Source organism: Galleria mellonella, unplaced genomic scaffold (genome assembly GCF_026898425.1).
Source record: "Galleria mellonella isolate WM207_F2 unplaced genomic scaffold, CSIRO_AGI_GalMel_v1 utg87, whole genome shotgun sequence".
In the NCBI taxonomy this organism is placed as follows: domain Eukaryota; kingdom Metazoa; phylum Arthropoda; class Insecta; order Lepidoptera; family Pyralidae; genus Galleria; species Galleria mellonella.
Genome location: NW_026442166.1, coordinates 3,678,687 through 3,698,659, shown reverse-complemented (window position 1 = coordinate 3,698,659; position 19,973 = coordinate 3,678,687). Strand labels below are relative to the sequence as shown.

At 34.0% G+C, this 19,973-nt stretch overlaps 2 protein-coding genes across 2 annotated transcripts in view; one reads left to right on the top strand and one right to left on the bottom strand.

The window, feature by feature from the left end:
• LOC113519993 (facilitated trehalose transporter Tret1-like) overlaps positions 1-3,494 on the top strand; it is a 129,845-nt gene extending 126,351 nt beyond the window's left edge. The window contains exon 6 of the mRNA XM_052902013.1: positions 611-3,494. Coding sequence (XP_052757973.1) covers positions 611-1,642 — 1,032 coding nt within the window. The 3' untranslated portion in view covers positions 1,643-3,494. The remainder of the gene's footprint in view (positions 1-610) is intronic.
• A 9,554-nt stretch (positions 3,495-13,048) lies between these two features.
• Positions 13,049-14,942, bottom strand: LOC128202297 (uncharacterized). The gene has a single exon (XM_052902111.1). The coding sequence runs from the start codon at positions 14,840-14,842 to the stop codon at positions 13,379-13,381; it is 1,464 nt and encodes a 487-aa protein (XP_052758071.1). The 5' UTR covers positions 14,843-14,942; the 3' UTR covers positions 13,049-13,378.
• Positions 14,943-19,973: the final 5,031 nt, after the last annotated feature.

Sequence of the window (19,973 nt, the reverse complement as noted above, 5' to 3'; positions counted from 1 at the left end):
ACCGATAGAGAAGAAAATTGAGTGACTTTATGCAGGAAAACGCAGTTAGTGGCGATCTTCTAATCTAACGATGTAGGCAGAGAAAACTGAGTGCGAAGGAGTGGCAATATTTTAAAATCCTTTTTTTACAAATATCATTTTTAATCATAATTTTTTTTAAAAATTAAATTTCTAAACTTACCTCTTGCCCATGCTCTAATTATAGAGATTCTTGATTCATTTCTCTATTTGATTATCTTGGTCTATCTGATTATGAAAAATGTCCTTACGTTACTTAAACCGGTAGCATACCTGCAATGCCTATGGTGTTGCGAGTGATCATGGGCAGCGGTAGTCATTTACCACCAGCCGAATACTCGTTTGCCCTCTGTTTTAAAAAAAATACTAATAATATAAATGTGAACATGAGTTTAATTATTATTTCTTGGTGCCTTAAGTGTTTTACCAATCATCATGAAATTATCATAGTATTTGGAATGGTGAAAAATGTAGATTGTTTCTTGTGCAGATCAATAAAACATGTCTAAATCTCGCGGGTGAAGTCGCGGTTAAAAACTAATATTATATATATATGCATCATATTTTAAAATTATTTTCTGTTTGTCCACAGGTGTATGTGACAGAGATCGCAGTGCCGGAAATAAGGGGATGCCTGAGTTCCCTATTGAAGATCTTGAGCCAAATCGGCATTCTGATCTCGTTCTCCCTTGGAGCATATTTGAACTGGTCTCAGCTCGCGTTAGTCGTAGCTTCTGCTCCAGTACTTCTCTTTTTAGCTCTTCTCTTCGTTCCTGAAACACCATCGACTCTACTACTGAGGGGGAAGGAACAAGAAGCCGAAAAGTCCTTGCAGTGGCTTCGAGGACCAGATGCTGATATTCGCCAAGAACTAGCTACGATACGTACGAATATTCTAGCTAGCAAACAATACAACGATGGCAATACTGGTAAATTTAAAGTATTGCTATCTAAAAGGTTAACTAGACCAGTATTAATAACTTGTGGTTTGATGTTCTTCCAAAGATTCACTGGAGCCCATTTATTTAACTTTTATGCTCTGACCATGTTTAAGAAGACTTTTCGAATGATGAACCCACACGGAGGTGCTATCGCAACTAGTGTAGTTCAACTTCTAGCATCCTGCTTATCAGGTATGCTAATAGACAATGTCGGAAGATTACCTTTGTTGATGATAAGTGGAGTTACAATGTCAATAGCGTTAGCTGGCTTTGGCACACATGCTTACTATGGAGGCGTGAATTCGAATTCAACAAATTTGACTCATGACGATCCTGGGTCTTATGACTGGATACCTCTAGTTTGTGTGTTAACGTTTACCATTGCATTTTCATTAGGTATTAGCCCAATATCTGCTCTTTTAATTGGAGAATTATTTCCATTAGAGTACCGAAGTACTGGCAGTGCCTTAGCTACAAGTTTTAGTCATCTGTGTGGATTTGTTAATGTTAAAACTGCAACTGATTTCCAATTACATATAGGTCTGCATGGTTTGTTTTGGATGTATGCGGGTATATCAGTTTTATGTTTATTATTCGTAGTGTTATTCGTTCCTGAGACGAAAGGTCGTGAAATTGACGAAATGGACCCGAAATATGTGGAATCTTTATGTATAAACCGATAGTATTATGTAGGTCCCTTATAGGTATTTAGTGCAATAAATACGTACAACAGCTAAAAGGCCCAGTATTATTTTAGATAATATTCTTGAGGTCTCCTTTTTAGGCAAGATTAGCGTCCACTTGACTGTGTTCGTTGGAGCAGAAACTCTTTATTTTCTAGTCTGAGACTTTGTGAGGTGCATCTGTGTGCAACATTCTGTTTAGATTTAGTATTTCCTCTTCAAATTGTATTTGAAACTTTTCACATATGTATAAGAATTCTATTTATACAAAGAATTCATACGACAGAATTTACATTAGCTGTAAGTTCTTTATTAGTTCTGCTACTTATGTTTGATCTGTTTTGAGCAGATTGTTAAAATCTTAATTAATTTGAAATAGATTTTGAAACTTAATTTTAAACGTAAAAGTATTTGGAGTCTAATATTGTTATGTCAGAGTCTAAAACCAGGTAGGTTAGTTAGTAAATATATTTTCACTAAAATACAGAAATGTAAATATAATCATTGTCTTCCTACTATTGTAAATATGGCAAGAAAAGAATACTTTTCCATAATAATATACATTTTACATCGACGTATAAATTGACAAATGATATTTTTTGTATTTTAATTGAAATTCTGTTTTAGTTGGATTATTAGAAATAATGAGTTCCTTTTATCATCACAATACATCTATGTTCCTTTTTTAGTATTATAAAGATTGATTCATGAATATACAAGATATGATGAAATGTATAGAATCAATTCTATTTTCTATTTATATATTTTTCTATGTATTTTGAGTATACGAACATGATTTGTTAATTTTAAAAATCAATTAAACATTTTTCAATATTCAATATTTCTGCATGACTCTTTAAAAAGGCTTCGATACTAGTGTACTAAATGCTGATCACCGAACATTATGCATATAAGAGAAAAATACTTTTTCACCATCATAATTCACATTTCGGTGAGAGATTTTTTTTATAACGCATATATTAAGAATCTTATTGCAAAATAAATGATTTAGTTCACTTTTAAAATACTCTTCAAATAATTATTCAAATATATTGAAAATTATATTTAATTGTTTTGGAAAATTGACAAATAATAATTGAAACATACACTTCGGTATGAATATTTCTAATGTAGAAATATACACATTATGTATTTCGATGTTATTCTTGATTATATATTTGAATTCTATTTAAGAATACAAACGATCAGAATAGTGTAATTTTAATTTTTCTTTACATTTTATTGTTTTTCTTTAGTTACAAATTAGGAAAGTTGTCAGGGAAATTTTATTGTTTTGTTTTTTTAAGTTTAATTTGTAAAATTGTAAATAAACGCCACTGTAACGCTGTTAAACGTATTCTACGAAGAGTTACGGGTAAATGATGTATTCTTATCAGAAAATATGTAAAAAAAATATAAAGAATAATTTGTTAAAAATTTAAAATAATGAATTCGAACTAGTGATGTGCCTATAGATATGCTTTTATAAAATTTTTCGTTTCGACGAGAAAATTTTTAAAAACATTTTATTAAAAAGTAAGAATTTTTTCTCGTAAAAGAAATTTATCAAAAAATTGGTGCTAATTGGTGCCTTACGTATATTCATGTTAAGATGGTGCCTTATTTTGTAACGTTGAGCCAAGTGATCGTTGTAAATAGGAACAGTATTAATAAGTTTGTAAAATATATAATTTATATATATTTTATACATATTTATGTAGTGATAATACGTGTTATACAAATTTTATGTGTTGCCATAATCTAGTTGATCTAATAACTGAAATAATACTTCTTATTTGTACTTAAAATGAGTCGAATTTAAGTGTTTAAGTAAAAAAAAATTATTAATTTACATCGTTTTTTATTATACCCCATTAACTCCTTCACATTTAGTTAGTCGTGTAAGTTCCTTACTAATATCATATAGAAAATCTTAGTAATGAGTTAGTAACTGCCCCAATTGCTAGTGATGTACTCTATCAAGTCGACCTTCACGCGTTTACCCCTGGAATACATCGTGGTTAATTCTTTCTTCCTTCACGATGGGCTACCTGACCTGTCTTTTCATTCTTACCTATCATCCGTCACTGGTGCCCCGCCAGCGTACAGCAGTAGCGCAGACAGGATTACCGTTTCATCCATTAAAAAAAAACCTTTTAGCGGTTTTACAGTTTAATATATATGATGAACAAGTTATTCCGATCACAGATAATAAAATACTATGTCCCAGTTAATCAATATATCCCGGTTACGTGGATATATATTATGTAATATTATATTATATATTTTAATATTTTATTTAACTGTATATTTGTTTATGTATTAATAGTTGTAGCACTTCAGTTGCCCGCTAACGAAATGCTTTCTCACTGTACTGGGTTGACTGGAAGAGATCTCTGTCAGAGATAAGTCCACTCTTGCTCACAACATTTATAAATAGATTATTTTATATGCAACTTACTGTTAGAGTATATAACCTCAATGGTATGGTAATATTATTTTAGATTTTGGCGCTTGTTTTAAACCATATACAGCTTTGTGTAAACGATAGGCTTTATTATGGCTATTTTCAAGCTCAAAACTTTCTGGAATGTCCATATATACTATCTCCTTCAAATCACCGTTTAAAAACGCCGTTTTGACATCCATATGGTCAACATCCATGTTAAATTCAGCAGCTAGAGCTAATAGCATTCTCAATGTAGAGTATCTTACAACTGGCGAATAGGTTTCGAAATAGTCTACACCATATTTCTGTGTATATCCCTTCGCTACAAGACGTGCCTTATATTGTAAAATCTCTCCATTCAGGCCTCTCTTTTTCTTAAAAATCCATTTACACTTAACAGGTTTCTTATCCTTTGGTAAATCTTCAAGTGTCCAACAGTTATTATCTAAAAATGATTGATATTCAGAAGTTCACTGGAAGGCGGCGAAAAGAGTTTTACGTTATTTAAAAGGGACCATTGATTATTGTCTTAACTATAAACAGTCAGGATTAAATGTTACTGGTTACACGGATGCAGATTGGGCTGGTGACGGAGTTGATCGGAAGTCATACACTGGGTATGTTTTCAAAATTGGTAATTCGATAACATCGTGGGAGAGTAGAAAACAACGCACTGTAGCTTTATCGAGCACCGAAGCAGAATATATGGCACTTTCTGATGCTTGTAATGAAGCTGTATTTATTAAATCTTTTTTGAATGAGGGCTTAGTTAGTACACCAGTTGAGATTGTTGTATTTAATGATAATCAGTCAGCGCAGAAATTGTCTGAGAATGCAATGTTTCATGCGAGAACTAAACACATTGACGTGAGGCATCATTTTATTAGAGAATTGGTTGAAGCTGGTATGCTGAGCATTAAGTACCTGTCAACTGATCAGATGGTTGCTGATGTCTTAACAAAGCCTCTCTCTGTTGAAAAGCATCAAAAATTTGTTTCGGAATTAGGCTTAAATGTTGTAGACAAATGCGTTGGTTGACAACTGTAGTATACAGTGTTATAGTTTTATGTGTTTGTTGACTGTTATTACCATTGCGATTAAGGCGGCGTGTTAGAGTATATAACCTCAATGGTATGGTAATATTATTTTTTTTTATAATTGACAGTCTACTAATAAAACTTGAAGACCGATGTCTTTTCCTGTTGCAGTTTATTTTAATTTAGCTTTATCCAACACTTACAAGTGCAATAAAGAATATATATTTTATTCACGTGACCCTAAAATAATATCGAAAAATTGAGAATTTTCTTTTTAGAATTTGTATTCCAAAAATAAATACAATTTTTTTCGATTCAACTCACTCTAATTATTCAGTTATATATTGTTTTAAATGACTTAAAATGTTGCAATTTTAGTTTAGTCTATATTTTTTTACAACACGGAAGTTTTAATAATGAGATTCCGTTCCACAAAAAAAAAACGGCCTTAAATTGTGACAATACTAATTATATTGATGTAAAAACTAAACTACTTAACCGATTTTGATAATGTTGCTACGAAACCAATCTGTAAATATATCCTTTCATATAAAAAAAAGGATTTTTTAAATAGATGTAAAACTGACGGAGTTTTGAGGTAACAAACAACAAAAATACAAACGAATTGAGAATCTTCTACTTTTTGAAGTCGATTCAAAATTCTAACTGGACAGTGTCTGTACTTGAAATAGATTAAATAAAATATGGAAGGGATCTTAATAAAAATATGTACAATATATTAATACCTTAATGCTAAATCTCTGTAAAGTGAAATAAAACAAACCTTTGTTATTTTTTAAATGAATGTTCGAGCAGTGAAATTATACATTTTATTCATACAAAAATAGGTCACAATATAATGCAAAAAGTTTTTAATCTCCCATAGTGATATCGTTCCATACTGACTTGACATCTGGACCCAATTTTTTTTTCTTTCCGACCCATATTTGTTTGGGAAAAAATGTTCAGTCTCACTAATAAAACTGTGTCTTAACTTGATATTAATAAGTTCGACTTTACACTGCACTAGTTTTTTGTCCATTACTTCGTAAACATGGATTTAAGAAATAGGAAAACTATGAAACATATCACTTTTAAATGGCGTATTAAGATGAAACATGCACCAGGTTTTAAGTTAAACCTTCAGAAATGCAACTGTAAATAGATGAATGACTCTTTGTTTCCTCCAAAAGATTACAATAATAAACTTAATATAAATATAAACAATTACAAGAAATAATCACAATGAGAAAACAATGGGCGACCTTATCGCTAAAAGCGATCTTTCCAGCCAATCTTTGGATGGAGAGGAGTAATTATAAACAGTTTGATCGGAGGCACGATGAAATTCTATTATATCTTAATATAGAGATATGATACATGTAATAATGTAAAATATATATCCCTACTCATTATATACACTTATATACACATATATATATGCGTATGTTTGCTGTCGTCGTTCGTAATGTCACGTATGGGCACCACAGAATATCAGCGCTGTAGCAATTAAATTGCTGCAGCACATGCTGAGTGGTGACCATGTTGGCAATAATAAATGTAAAGTTTTTTTTTTTTAATTCATAATGTATGTAACTTTATATACATACATGCATATAAATTATTTATGTATTAATTATTTATTTATTTATATGAGAACCTGCTCCTTTGAAGTGTTATTTTTCATTTTTATACTACTTAGAATAGCAAACAAGCTGACGGCCCACCTGATGGAAAGTGGTAACCGTCGCCTATAAACATGAGCAGTACCATGGACATAACAGAGTATACTGTTTCGCCCATGGTACCCCCCCATGCGTTGCCATTACTGAGGACTCAGGTGTTATTCCTCTGTATCCAGTAAATTCACGCCATATCCTACCCTTCAAACCGGAACACAGCCATGCAAACAACTGCTTCATGGTTGAAACGCGAATGGGACAGAGGTACCCAAGCAATCGACTATTGTACAAAGTATCCCTCTGAAGTCGGTTGTACATAAAACTGTTCTCTCACCACTAGATCAGCGGTCACTATTCCATAACAGTTCCGATCGAATTGCAAAACACAATCGCATTACATCAAATGCGCTTCCGTGTAATTGACCATAATAATGCGACTGACCGCACACACTCGTTTAATTGTATGCAAGTTCCGGGGCCCGTGTATGACAGACAACCACATTGATTGCCTAATACTTTCATTAGAATGTCCATTAACATGAGACAATTGATAGCAAACTTGTAGAAGCACAGATCTGAATTGAATACAATTCATTAATAGAATGTTGAATTCAATTCAATTCAATTATTTATTGCTATCTATTATTGTTTTATTTTTGTTATTATTTTTTAAATTTTACTAAAATTCTCATCTCCCCTCTTAAGGAGAGGAGATGGCAACTAACCCCCGGCAGAAGCACAGTCGGCCGAGGTTCAGGGCCCCAGGGAGAGAAACCGGCGTACAATGCGGGCAGAATCTAAGAGCACCGCTTTCTGCATCTTTCCCGGGAGTGAGCCGCCTCGGAATCCTAACCGTCTGAGATGTTGTTCCAGACTGGTTGGGATAAGACCGTTCACCGACATAACGATTGGGATGATTTCGGTAGATGTCACCCCCCTGATTTCGGTCACCTCGTGAGCCAGGTCAAGATATTTTCTCTTCTTCTCGGTTTCGGCTTTCACGAGGTTATTGTCATGCGGTATGGTGACATCCACCAAAAACACCCTCGAAAGTGCCCGGTCCATCACCACGATATCAGGTTTGTTCGCAAGAACAGTCCTGTCCGTGATGATGGATTATTTTTATTATTATTATTATTAATATTATACATTATTATTAATAAATAATTGCTATCTATTTCGAGAGCTAAATTTACAGATTAAAATCACCGAATTTATTTTTAGCGTTCCTTTTAATTAACGAATAATTCGTCATAGTCGTAGAATACTGACGAATCTGACAAATGTTACATATAAAGATCCGTCGGTATTCTACGACTATGACGATTTTACGTAATTTACATAAATTAAATATCTAGGTTTATCATTTTTATTACGTAGAGAGAGTATTTAGAGAGATTTATTTTTATAGAATTTAGAATGGTAAACAAGCTGACGGCCCACCTGATGGAAAGTGGTAACCGTCGCCTATAGACATGAGCAGTACCATGGACATAAAAGAGTATACTGTTTCGCCCATGATACCCCCCATGCGTTGCCATTCCTGAGGACTAAGGTGTTATTCCTTTGTACCCTGTAAATTCACTACCATATCCCACCCTTTAAACCGAAACACAGCCATGCAAACACAACTGCTTCACGGTAGAAACACGAATGGGACAGAGGTACCCAAGCAATCGACTTTTGTACAAAGTCTCCCTCTGAATTCTACGTTTTGTTGGTAATTTGCTATATTATTTTATCAGGCGTTACCAGTGCACAATCAAATAATCTTCTGTATACTTATTCTCTGTAATGTTTAGAAGAATATTCCCCATTCTCTTATGAAAAGTGATTAAGTATTTATTCATCATCATCATCATTTCAGCCATTATCCGTCCACTGCTGGACATAAGCCTCCCCCATAGACTGCCATAAAGAATGGTCCTGAGCCACCTGCATCCACTAATTCCCTGCAATGCATTTCAGGTTATCACTCCATCTAGTGGGGGGGGTCTTTTTTTTTAATGGATGATAATAGAATAGTAACAAGGGGGAAACGGATTGTTAGTAATGGAGACTGAGAATCCTATTGCTAGCAATATACCCAATCAGGTCGACCTCGTCGCGGTTCTCCCTGGAAACTATCATGGTTAATTCCTGATGAATTCATCATGATGGGCTAACTGGCCTATTATGTCCATGGTACTGCTCATGTCTATAGGCGACGGTTACCACTTTCCATCAGGTGGGCCGTCAGCTTGCTTGCAATTCTAAGTTGTATAAAAAAAAAATTCTCACAAATAGTCTTCTAATAAATTCGTAGGAATTTACCATATTAAATCTGAATCTTGATTCAACTTTATACGAAATGACAATATTTTAAAGAGAAAGGGGAAGACCGAGGAAGGAGTACATGCTACAGAAAGGAAACACTAGGTGTCATGTCGTATATGGAGGTCAAAGATATCGCCTGGAATAGAACTAGCTGAAAGAGAACGCATGAAGATGCACCGACGAGGAGTAAACTTTAAAATAAAAAATACCTAATCTAAATCTATGTATTATCGTACGCATAACTAAAAATAAATTCCGCTATTGGATGTAGGGCTCTTCCCACTATAGGAGAATAAAAATAATCCCACTATAGGCGATTCAAAAACTAAACTACTAAATAGATTTTAATGATGGTTTTTAAGGTAAGTATGCTAAATTAAAAACGTTTAAGCAAAAAATTAAGTATAATTAACTCGTGCAATATTGAAACAAATTTCATCTAAACTTATCTTTAGACACTTTAAAGTAAGTTTTTTTTTTTAATTCCTACATTAACTCGGCTAGAGAAGTGCGAAAGTTCTCTGAACCTGTCAAAGTCAGAAACATCAACAGTCTACGTTATTACCGCAGCCAGTGTTTAAAAAATATTTTATAATAAATATTTAAAACTTAATTAAAGTCTACGAAATCAGACTGTCTAACTACTGCGATCGAGGGAAGAAGGAATTGTTAGTAATGGGGATTAGTAGCCTCATTGCTAGCAATATACCCTGTCAGGTCGAGCTCCTCGTGGTTCCCCCTGGAAACCAATGTGATTGATTTATCGTTATATTCGTCACGGTGGGCTAACTGACCTGTTTCATCTTCACCAATTATCTCTCACTGGTGCCCCGCCAGTGTATACCGATAGCGCAGGCGGGGTTAGCATTCCATTATCATCCATTAAAAAAAACTGCTGCGGCCTATCGGATTATAATTATTTTAACCAAATAGACTGTGTTCTAAAGAACACTGAGGGCCTACCATGAAATGTTTTCCGAAATTTCGGAGCCAAACGAAACACACATTTGATGTCAAAATTACATAATGCATGCCGTTTGGAAATATTAAAAATGTTAAAATATTATACCTTTGGACTTTTACGATAAGATGTATGACGAACGAAATGTTAAACTCCATTTATTGGTCCGATTTTGGTATAAACAAAAACACGAAATTGGGTCCGAAATTTCGGAATTTCATTTCATGGTAGATCCGCTGTATATCTATATCTATATGTTTAGGTATATGTTTTTGTTGTAAACTAAAAGAAGTTTCCTGCTCTGCAAACAAAATTTTGCATTCTTCTTTTCTATCTCTATTATTTTCAAAACATTTTGCGTCACTAAATTGTAAGATTTTATTGACAAAACCAATTATTTTGATGTAAAAACTAAACTACTAAAACGTTTTTGAGAAAATGTCTATGCGACCAATTATTAAACATAAAAAATAGTACCGAATTGAGAACCTTTCTTTTTAAAATTGGTTAAACAGTAAAATAAAATATTATTTAACTATTTTTTTTATTTAAGTTTCCCTTGTCGGGACAACTACTTAACGTACCCTGTGTTCATTCTCACCTATCATCCCTCACTGGTGTCCCACCAGCGTATACCGATAGCGCAAGCGGGATTAGTATTCTATTTTCACATATTAAAAAAAATATAGCACAATGTAATATTATTGTATTCCTAGAAGGATATCATATCAGCCTTCAACTGTCCACTGCTGAACATAAGCCATACCATTGGTAGTTGCCACGTTTGGCAGGCGGATTGGCAACGGCAATTAGGCTTTGAAGATGTTTTAAGAGGGACGCTGCTGCCCGTCTCACCCTCCTCTAGTCGGCTCTTACGACACCCACGGGATAAGAAGGGACTATTCTATGCCGGGACCACACGGCACATAAAAGTATATGCAATCTAACAAAGCCTGATTGGGGGGAAAGGGATTGTTAGTAATGGAGACTAAAAATACCATTGCTAGCAATATACCCAACCAGGTAGACCTCTTCGCCGTTTCCCCCTGGAAACTAACATGGTTAATTCCTGATGAATTCATCATGATGGGCTAACTGGCCTGTTTTCATTCTCATCTATCACCCTTCACTGGCGCCAGTGTATCCCGTTAGCGCAGGCGGGGTTACCATACCATTTTCACCCATCAAAAAAAAAAAAAGCAACGCCTGATTTGCTGCAATCCATCAATTTGTATCAGTATTCGTATATAGTGCTACTGATCCAAAAGATGCCGTCATTTTGAAGGCAGGCGAGTAATTATCCATTGTGATTGCGCCCAGACGTAACTCCAAACATTCCTTCATACAAAAATGCTTCATTAATTTATTTTTGCGAATCAACTGAGAAATTAATCCCGAAATAACGTGGATCAAAGGGGTATCATCCGTTCAAGAGGAACGGAATACAAGTGCCTCTTGTAAATCACTTGAGATTCAAATTGGTAATATCTTTTTCATTAGTTACAATACTCAATCATTTATTCAATTACATTTTCATAGATTGATTTTGAATGTTATTTATAGTATCATCATGTCAGCTGTTTTTTTTTTAATTTATTTATTTATAAAAGACGCACCAACAATATGCTCACAATAATTAAGTAGACAATATACAATGTTATTAGTAAGTAAAAGAGAAAAACTACTATTAAAAAATGCTTAAATCTAAGTTTGAACAAAAACATCTCACTCCTCACTACCAAGCTTAAGGCCATATGAACACATAAATTAAAGGTGTATACAGCTCTCACAGATAAGCGTCAATGTACACTAACTATTAGAAAAGACTTATTATTAACTACCAATTCATATTATTAATAATTATGTAGTATTTAGAAATGTATGATAATAGAATAATTGTCCACTGGCGGGGCGTTAGTAAGGGATAATATTTGACGTACTACATCGTCATAAATCGTCAATTAGCCCATGGTAACGAATTCAACAATAATAATCAATCATGTTTCAGGGGGATCCGCGTGGAGGTCGACCTGACGGGGTATATTGCTAGCAATGGGACTGGTAGTCCGCATTACTAACGATCCCCCGCCCATGTCAGACGTTATTTATTCACTACTGGATATAGGCCTTCTCCATAGACTGCCATAAGGTCCGTTTCTTTATTGCAGTTTACCATAAGGGAGGTTTTGCCAATAGTTGCCACGTTTGGCTGGCGGATTGGCAACCGCAGTAAATTGCTCCATAACTCTTACCAACCTCTTGCTGACGCTGCTGCTCTTCCCTTAACCATTAAGTTCCTTTAGTCGCCTCTTATGACACCCATAGGAAAGAAAGGGTTAGCCCCTTCTATGCCGGGACCATACTGAAATTTTTTTTGGATAATGGTGATCCCGCCTGCTCTATCAGTATACGCTGGCAGAGCAACAGCGAGAGATAATAGATAAGGGCAAAAGCAGGTCAGATTATTTTTTATGGGTGAAAATGGTATGGTAACCCCGCCTGCGCTAACGGGATACGCTGGCGGAGCACCAGTGAAGGGTGATAGATGAGAATAAACACAGGCCAGTTAGCCCATCATGATGAATTCATCAGGAATTAACCATGATAGTTACCAGGCAGAACCGCGAGGAGGTCGACCTGGTTGGGTATATTGCTAGCAATGGGATTCTGTCTCCATTACTAACAATCCCTTTCCCCCCAAGCAGGTCAGTTAGTACATCGTAATAAATATCGCAAGAAATAACCAAGATATGTATAATGCTAACAATGGAGCTATTATAATCTCATTACTAACAATCCCTTCCCCCTACACGACAGTTTATATTACAATCCTTAATAATATTAAAAATGTAAAAGTAAATTTGTTTGTTACCTTTTAGCGCCTAAGTTAACCAATCACTATGAAATTTGATATACTGTTATGGGGCAGGGTTTTAACACAGTTGGTGTTTTTGAAATGACTAGACTCGTAGAGTATTCTGAATTGAACTGTCTTTATTATTACAAATCGTCCATATATATAGTAGAGATATCTTAATTACTATTTACAATTACAATAGTCAAATACTTCCATCGAAAGAGTGACAACAAATACAGATAATAACTTACTAATGGAAACTTGTATGAGATAAACAAATATACAAATATGAATATTAAACAATATAATGATTTCGATATCAAATGGACAAATACAAATATACAAATAGGAATGTCAAATATTATAATGATTAGGTCGTAGGCTGACACATGGTCTTAGGTCACGTACTCTTAATATATGTAACACCTCCCCCCTTAGAATAAAGATTGGGCTTGAGAGCTTAATCTTTGAACACTCGGTGTTGAAGTTCTTGGATAATTTTCTTCATTTTCCTCTTCGTCTTCCGTTACGCAGGTACTTGTTGCTATAGTAGTGATCGGGACGGCAACTTGGGTTCTCTGACGTCGTGATGTGTTTGAAAAACAGTTGTTAAATATTTGTATACAACCATTATCACGGCTCGGTCTTCGGTTACGCAGGAGTAATCCATTAGGACAACGTTTGCTAATTTTATAAATGAAGTATCCTAGCATTGTTATGAATAACACGAAGTATATCCATGTAAACGTTGACGAATATCTTTGTAAGATTGGTCGAGATCTCATATTTTCTAAGCTTTCCTTAAATTTATCGACATGATGTTTTATTTGTTTCAGTGAATCCAAAGGCATTTCATTAATTTTAATAGGAATTAAGTTTGGAGCTTCAAAGTTCTTGTATTCTTCAAAGCAATCGTCTGTTCTAATGTCTGGAATTATTACAGGATATGTCACATTTTCTTCAATAGATTGAAAGGCTGTTAGCGTACTATACCCAGTATAAAGTTTGCAGTTTTCCGGTAAGGATAAAATGCCTGCTCCTTGTAATTTATGATGTGTAACTTCCGTTTTACATTGAAGTATACAATTAGTGTCTTCTGTAAGTATATAAAGCCATTGGTTGTTGTCAATGTTTTGAAAAGTGTTAATTCTTGCTTCAAATGTGGATGTGGTACAAATTTCAGGTAAAGTTTTTGAAATGCTTAACAGGATCTGGAGCTCACATAATGGACGTGATGCTGCTTCATATGCGACAAAAGAGGTGCAGATCTTCTTCTTTATAGCGTAGGACTTGCATGAAGTGAGGTCGCTCGTAGATACGTATATATTACCGCTAGGATTTGTAGCCAGATACATGTGCTCAGGTAGGATGGTTGTATGTAAAGAGGAATTAAAATGTTGAATTGGAATGGAATATATGTGATAGAGATTGAGAGGTTCGCCTTGAATTAATGGAAAATCTAATATGTATACAAGTCTATCAGAATATACATAAGCAGAAAGAGAAGCTGAGTCTAATATTTGATGAATATTTTCAATAGTGACTGGAGTAACTAAGTGTTTGTTGGTACGTATATGATTAGATAATAAAAGTTCTTCATATAGATGTTTAAGAGTTATTATAGAGGGATGTATTGTATTAGATTTTACGAACAATATGCTTGCTAAACAATCATTAATTTCATTTTCTAGATCTATTACCGATTCTAATATCTGCAAGGAAATTACGGAAATGTCTTCACTAGCCTTTAGATTGAAAATAACCTTTTGACTTGAGTTTAAGTAATCATTAAGGCGATTAATATTTTCGTTAATTATTTGCTCATCATACGTTATTTTAAATATAGTTTCATTGAAGTTTTTAGTTGTTGAAGAAATAATTAAGATTTGTTCGAGCATCAAGGAAGAAGATTCTATTACAAGTTTTTTTTCTAATTTATTAAGGTAATATCGAATTGAACAAACATAAGAACTATTATTTATAAATTTAGTTTTAATTATGTTTTATTTTTTATTAGAAATAAAGACGATTTTAGGACGATTCGTAAGCTAACGAATATAACAAAAATGATACAAAATCTCAATTTATTGATTAAGATTGATTGATTATTGAAGAATTATTGATTTAATTGATTATTGAAGAATTATTGATTTAATTGATTATTGAAGAATTATTGATTTAATTGATTATTGAAGAATTATTTATTTAATTGATTATAGAAGAATTATTGATTTAATTGATTATAGAAGAATTATTGGTTTAATTGATTATTGAAGAATTATTGATTTAATTGATTATTGAAGAATTATTTATTTAATTGATTATAGAAGAATTATTGATTTAATTGATTATAGAAGAATTATTGGTTTAATTGATTATAGAAGAATTATTGATTTAATTGATTATAGAAGAATTATTGGTTTAATTGATTATTGAAGAATTATTGATTTAATTGATTATAGAAGAATTATTGGTTTAATTGATTATTGAAGAATTATTGATTTAATTGATTATTGAAGAATTATTGATTTAATTGATTATTGAAGAATTATTGATTTAATTGATTATAGAAGAATTAGTGATTAAATTGATTATAGAAGAAATATTGATTTAATTGATTATAGAAGAATTGTTGATTTAATTGATTATTAAAGAATTATTGATTTAATTGATTTTAGAATATTGCTTATAATAAATTAATACTATAAGTTGTTTGATGTGGAAACAACTTAACATATTAGAGCTATTCTTTGTACAAGCCGGCGTCTATACGGCTCATTGTTTGTTAGTCGCCTTATACGACACGTCAAATCTGAACGTCAGTGTTATTCTTTGGTAAAGCCGACTACTACACGGCTAATTGTTTGTTAGTCGCCTTATACGACACGTCAAATCTGAACGTCAGTGTTATTCTTTGGTAAAGCCGACTACTACACGGCTAATTGTTTGTTAGTCGCCTTATACGACACGTCAAATCTGAACGTCAGTGTTATTCTTTGGTAAAGCCGACTACTACACGGCTAATTGTTTGTTAGTCGCCTTATACGACACGTCAAATCTGAACGTTGGTGCTATTCTTTGGTAAAGCCGGCTACCACACGGCTAATTGTTTGTTAGTCGCCTTCTACGACACGTCAAATCTGAACGTTGGTGCTATTCTTTGGTAAAGCCGGCTACCACACGGCTAATTGTTTGTTAGTCGCCTTATACGACACGTCAAATCTGAACGTTGGTGCTATTCTTTGGTAAAGCCGGCTACCACACGGCTGATTGTTTGTTAGTCGCCTTATACGACACGTCAAATCTGAACGTTGGTGCTATTCTTTGGTAAAGCCGGCTACCACACGGCTAATTGTTTGTTAGTCGCCTTATACGACACGTCAAATCTGAACGTTGGTGCTATTCTTTGGTAAAGCCGGCTACCACACGGCTGATTGTTTGTTAGTCGCCTTATACGACACGTCAAATCTGAACGTTGGTGCTATTCTTTGGTAAAGCCGGCTACCACACGGCTAATTGTTTGTTAGTCGCCTTATACGACACGTCAAATCTGAACGTTGGTGCTATTCTTTGGTAAAGCCGGCTACCACACGGCTAATTGTTTGTTTAATTAACGAGTTTATTTATTTCATAAGGTCTTAATCTATTTGCGTGAACTAACTGATGTCTCCCGGATTTACGAATAACATAATTTTCATTAAAGCCTACACGTATCACATCGAATGGCCCTTCCCACTTATTATCTAAATTATTTGGGTTAGGGACCTTGATCATCACCTTGTCACCTACATTAAATTTAGCAATATTTTTAATTTTCCCGTCGTAACGTTCCTTGGCTTTTTCTTTCATTTTCTGAACGTTCTGTGTTGCGACATCGCGGGCTATTCTAAGTCGTTCGTTTAAATCTTTAATGTAATCGAATGCAGTATAATCGGGTATTGTTTTTAATGAATAAAAAGGTCTTGGTTTAAAACCAAATAGAAGTTCGTAGGGTGTGAAACCTGTAGAGCTATTAACTGAGGTGTTATGACATATAATAGCCAATGGAATAATTTGATCCCAATTTTTCAATTTACGTGCCTGGTACATTCGTATGTGATCTCGAAGTGTGGCATGAAACCTTTCTAATGCACCATTAGTTTGAGGGTGGTAAGCTGTATTAAAAGTTTGACTTGTACCGAGAAGTCTTATTAATTGCTTCATTAGTCCATTCATGAATTCAGTACCTTGGTCAGAATGGAAACGTCTAGGTACACCGAAATGTTGACAGAAGTAAAAGAGTTGTTTAGCAACTGTTAGAGCTTCTTTATCAGGAATTGGATAAGCTTGGACGTACCTAGTTAGTTCATCTTGTAGTGTCAATATGTATTTGTTATTATTGTCACTAATGTCAGAATATGATACTAAGTCTATAGAAACACGTTCAAAAGGTTCATTAGATTGGGATGTTAATACCATTGGAGCTTTAAAAGTTTTTCTTTGGATCTTATTGCGCTGACATATTTCACAAGAGTTTATGTAATTTTTGATATCTTCGGCCATATTTTTCCAGAAGTAATGTTCTCGAATTTTCCTAGTGGTTTCAATTATACCTCGATGTCCTGAGAGCGGTTCATCATGGTATGTTTTTAGAATGCTGGGAATTTCCTGAGGCGAAGGATGAGTAATTTTATTCTCGCAAATGATTATATTGCAATTATATATTTCTGCTAAATAAGCTGAGATATGTAGCTGTTGGTTGCCCTGAAGCTTGCAAGTTTGATCATATTTCAGGTTCGGTATATACAAAGTTTCAATATTATGCTTATGTAAGCACGATAACAATGATTTGAAATAACTCTCCGCGTCCCATGGATCATAGTATGATGTTCTAGTATAACAAAGGAAAATGTTTTGCTGATATTCAGAAGTTATTTTATCTATGTCGTAGACTTGTTTTTCTGTTTCAGGTTGATTGCTTTGGGAAGCACATAAATCTAAAGCTTCGTTGTATAAGTTATTAAGATCCGATTTTTGACACGACACAGGGATGAAGATATTTTTATGATTAGACTCTAAAAGATTTTCAGGTGAAGTTTTAAGCTTGTGTGAATTAGCGCTACAACCTTGAGATAAGAATTGTTCATAGTTTGTTTTTAATAATGTTTCAAATTGTTTTTCAGGGTTGTCTGTACCCATATTTAATATAGGTGGTCGTGATAAGGCATCGGCGTTTGTATTATTTTTTCCGGCTTTGTAATTTATTTCATATTCATATTCTTCTAGTTTCAGTCTCCAGCGAACGAGACGAGATCCCGGATCTTTAATGGAAAATAACCATGTGAGTGGTTTGTGATCAGTAAATATTTTAAATTTTCTACCGAATAAATATGGTCGAAAGTGTTTCACGGCCCATACTATTGCGAGAAGTTCGCGCTCTATGGTAGAATAATTACTTTCAGCTTTATTTAACGTACGTGATGCGTAAGCAATAGGTAAATCTTTGCCAATTTCACCTTGCGAGAGAATCGCTCCGATAGCGTGGATTGAAGCATCCGTAGTTAATATAAACTCTTTAGTAAAATCGGGATATTGTAACAAAGGAGTCGTTGTGAGAATTTCCTTACAGGAGTCAAAAGCCTGCTGTTGTACACAATTCCATGTAAACGGAACATCCTTTCTTAATAAGCTTGTTAAAGGCTTAGTGAGCTTACTAAAGTTAGGTATGAACCTACGATAGTAGCCTGCGAGACCAAGAAATGATTTAATATCTTTACATGATTTAGGGACTGGAAACTCACGAACTGATTTTACTTTTTCGGGATTTGGCTTTACACCTTCACTCGATATAATATGACCCAGGTAAGCAACTTCTTTTCTCAAGAATTCGCATTTATCTGGTTGTATTTTCAGACCGTATTTTCGTAACCGATCGAATACTTCAGTTAATTTCTGTTTATGTTCTTGAAGGCTGGATGCAAACACTACGATATCATCAAGATAAACAAAGCATCGTTCTCCTTGTAATCCGTAAAGTACACTATCCATGGCACGTTGGAATGTAGCTGGTGCATTTTTGAGTCCGAAAGGCATTCTTAAAAATTCGTAATGACCAAAAGGAGTGCTGAAGGCAGTTTTGGGAATATCCTTGGGGTCTAATTCAATTTGATGGAAACCGGATGCTAAATCTAAAGTTGTGAAATATACTGAATGTCCTAACTTATCTAGTATGTCAGTTATGTTAGGCAACGGGTAACTGTCTCCAATAGTGACGTCATTTAATTTTCTATAATCAATTACAACACGCCATTTTTGTTTTCCAGACGCGTCTAATTTTTTTGGAACTACCCAGATTGGACTGCTCCATGGAGAAGTACTATCTTTTATTATATTCTGTTGTAACATTTTGTCTATCTGATTTCTTACTTCTTGTTGGTGTACTTGAGGGAATCTATAAGTTTTAGTATTAATTGGTATATCTGACGTAGTAGGAATAGAATGTTTAGTGTGATTCGTGAACGTTAGTGGATCGCCTTCCACGTAGAAAATGTCTGAATATTTTGAAGTTATTTTATCGAGAGATTCACGTTCTTCTTTATTTAAATGATCACACCTTATAAGGCTCCCGATATCTATTCTTTGTTTTATAGAGATGTTGTTAATTTGTGAATTGGGTAAGGAAACAGACTGTTGAATTAGTTCCGATTCGTTAACAGAATTTACATCTATAATAGGCGTTGAAATATATACGTCATTATCACTCGAGTTTACACAAGTAATGAGAAAGCTTTTATTTTTGACATTAACAAGAGCATTAGGAATACAGATATCGTTACTAATGTTTTGCTTATTTATCATTGCAGTTCCGTCTGAGATATCATTAGTTAAACATGATATAACTGTCTCCGAACGACGTTTGATAATTTGTTTACCATTATCAAAGTACTTTGGTTCATCTCCCAGAAGGAACAACTGATAAGTCCTGTCATGTATTCGCATCGTTTTTGATTGAATATAAATGTTGACATTGAATTTTGACATGAAATCATT